Source organism: Octopus bimaculoides, chromosome 10 (genome assembly GCF_001194135.2).
Source record: "Octopus bimaculoides isolate UCB-OBI-ISO-001 chromosome 10, ASM119413v2, whole genome shotgun sequence".
Taxonomy (NCBI): domain Eukaryota; kingdom Metazoa; phylum Mollusca; class Cephalopoda; order Octopoda; family Octopodidae; genus Octopus; species Octopus bimaculoides.
Window position 1 is genome coordinate 20,699,177 of NC_068990.1, and position 3,127 is coordinate 20,702,303.

General features: G+C 35.7%; 1 protein-coding gene across 1 annotated transcript in view; it reads left to right on the top strand.

Moving 5' to 3' along the window:
* LOC106868592 (plasma kallikrein) overlaps positions 1–2,975 on the top strand; it is a 6,914-nt gene extending 3,939 nt beyond the window's left edge. The window contains exons 3-6 of the mRNA XM_014913923.2: positions 254–378; positions 1,304–1,435; positions 1,557–1,702; positions 2,764–2,975. Of these exons, the coding sequence (XP_014769409.1) occupies positions 254–378; positions 1,304–1,435; positions 1,557–1,702; positions 2,764–2,919 (559 nt within the window). The 3' untranslated portion in view covers positions 2,920–2,975. The remainder of the gene's footprint in view (positions 1–253; positions 379–1,303; positions 1,436–1,556; positions 1,703–2,763) is intronic.
* Positions 2,976–3,127: the final 152 nt, after the last annotated feature.

Sequence of the window (3,127 nt, forward strand, 5' to 3'; positions counted from 1 at the left end):
TCTTGACATAGAATAACTGAATGCTGGGACAGATGTTTAAAGAGAGCTGCTAAAAGAAAGGGTACGGTAGTTTTAAAGGTATATGAAGCACCGACCTAAATCTTAATTAAAGCTCCAGCACATTTCCTCTTTTATCTGAGCAATGATGAAGAGGAAGGGTAGAAAGAGTAGGACCACAAATACTAGCAGCAACAGCAGGAGTAGCGGTAGATAAAGTGGATTTTTATATAAGCTGAATTTTCTTTTTCTCTAGTAAAAACAAAGACGTTACGGGAATTACTGCTAACTTTGGATCAACCAACAAGAATAACGCAACAGTTCAGATACCCGTAAAGAAATGGGTGTTGCATCGGAATTACGTGAGAGGGCGTACTTTCGGTTAGTATATTTTTTCTTTTGAAAAATTATAACAGAAATTAAACTTTGCGCATGTTTTGTTTTTGGATTTGGTTTCCTCGATTTTTTTATGTAGACTATCATGCTGAAACAGATGTCGTTGTATCTCGTTAGGGTAATTGAACCAAAAATAGATACACGCCTAGGTTCTATTTCACTTCTTTTACTACTAGCCAACTCGTTAACATTTAACCAATTAAATAACCGATCGTTTGACTATTCCTTCAGTGAATCAATCAGTCAATCAATCAATCAATCAATCAATCAATCAAGGAAGCAATCAAACTATCAATTAATCAACTTGGTTTGTCAAAAGTATCTTCCTCGCTATTGGTAAAACATATACATAGAGGGCGGGATTTCACTCGGTTTCCATCTGCGAAATGCATTCTCAAAGCAATGATTGACTCGGAGCTCTAGTTTTTTTACTTTAACCAGTTGAGCATTCCCTTGGTGGTTGAAAATATGTGCATCGCTGATCATGAGCTGAAGTGGTTGGGAAGCATCAAATCCATGTGTTGAGAGGAATTCTTTTGGGTGTGAGCAATTCATCAGTGGAAATATGAGCGTTTGTTCATCATCCTTCAGTAACTGTTTTTAGGGAACTTTTGAGCGAGAGGAGTTACTCGATCTAAAGAAAATTGCAACTGGATCCCACCCGCAAGTTTATGCGTTGTTTATCGTGATATGAGAACACTATGTCGCGTACCTAGCGTTTTGATGTGTGTGCCTGGTATACACTTATCAGACGGGTAGTCGTGATGGGTATACTGGGTTTCGTATAATTGCACCCCAGTGTCACTTTGATGATATGCTCTGCTCTCTCACTCAATGATAATAAAAACTGTATGTATTGATATACAAAAATATTTCAAAAATACTTAGTGTTCTTCACGTCATTTTGCAGATAATGACATTGCTATCTTGGAATTGAAGTCACCTGTCCCGACCAGCCGATGTATCATGCCTATAGAGGTACCAAAGAAAGGAGATACATTCAAAACGCGATGTGTCACTGCTGGATGGGGTCAGACCGGAGGTATGTCATGTTAATTTATAAAATTTTATCTCTGGAATTGAAAGTTTAGTCCCAAATACGATTTATACATTTATTTATTAACAAAATATTTCATGTTCTTTGCATTTATTTTATTATCTAGAAACTGGACATTACCCAATCCAGATGAAACGAACTAATATTGATATCATCCCAAATGATAAATGCCAACCCTATTCTCCTGGTGCCTCGGTTGAAATGCATATCTGTGCTGGCGACCTCAAAAGAAATGGACAAAATATTTGTTACGTAAGATGACGTTTATTTATGATTTCAGATTATAAGCATATTTGTTCCATTTCATATTTTAACTTTTTGCATTCCATCCATCCATCTATCCATCCATCCATTCATCTATCCATCCATCGGGCCATCCGTCTTTTCATCTATCTTCGTCCACTATGTCTGCGAGAGTCGTAGGGGCAGAGTCCATAGGCATCTCAGTCATATGCGGAGTGAAAATCAAGGAAAATAAATCAGTCGTAGTGAGGGACATAGATTTGTTAAGGTTCATGCGCCCACTCTTTTCCTTAAATCGGCACTGCCTATACAGCCACACAGTGCGCAACACGTCAGATGTCGAAGTGAATGTAAAGTAACATAAAATGAAATGATCTCCTTAACCGTAAAACGTAACCCGGTCATCTGATCAACAGTTCCACACTCTAAACATTAGGTGACCATCTTTGCCCCATAGAAATACTTTTTTTCTAAATCCTAATGCAACCTGATGGGAAAAGAAAAAGCTAAATAGTGCAGGTACATTTCTAATTTATAAGAATATCAAAATGAATATTTGAGCAGGATTTTATTTTATTTTGAAAATACGCTATCTTCATCTGTTCGTGTCTCTTTGTATCTCTTTCTCTCTTTCTCTCTCTGCCTCTGCATGTCTCTTGGTCTATCTCTCTTACTCTCTCTGTCTCTGTCTATGTCTGCCTATCTGTCTGGTTCGTTCTCTCTCTTTCGCGCTCTCTAAATATATTCATCATTTTGTATGAATTAATCTGTCTCTGTACAGATGTGTATTTGAATGATAAATGTTTGTAACAATTATTTTTAAATGCTTCAATCCTAAGTAGATAAAGTTATAAGTAATAGCTTGCAAATATTGTTTTTAATTCTAAAAAAAAACACACTTCTGGTGGAAAAAAAGAGATGGCCCCACAAGTTTTGATTAATACAATATTTACATGTTATTTTTAATGAGCATATTTACTTTGAAATCAATTGTTTTAAATTAAATTATTTCACGTTCTATCGAAGTTTCTCACTATTTATCACATAATGTCTTTCTTATTATTACATAGGGAGATTCTGGCGGTGGTCTTATCTGCAGGAGGAACTCTGATAACAAATACGTCGTTGCTGGCATTTCTTCTTACGGCTTTGATTGTGATGAAGGATTCGGTGTCTTCACAAACACCGCCAATTACAGAGATTTCATTAATAACAATACTACATAGTAACTCGGTCCCAAACAATAAACCATTTTATTAAATGAATAAATCTTTAAATCAAATTTGTCTTACTATTTCTTCTGTTGCTTTTTTTTGTTGTCGGTTATATTTTATTTCGCTACAGTCATTAGAATATGACCATACTGCAGCACCGTCTTGAAGAATTTTTAGTAGAATAAACCAGGTACATATTCTAACGATTTTTAATTTTATT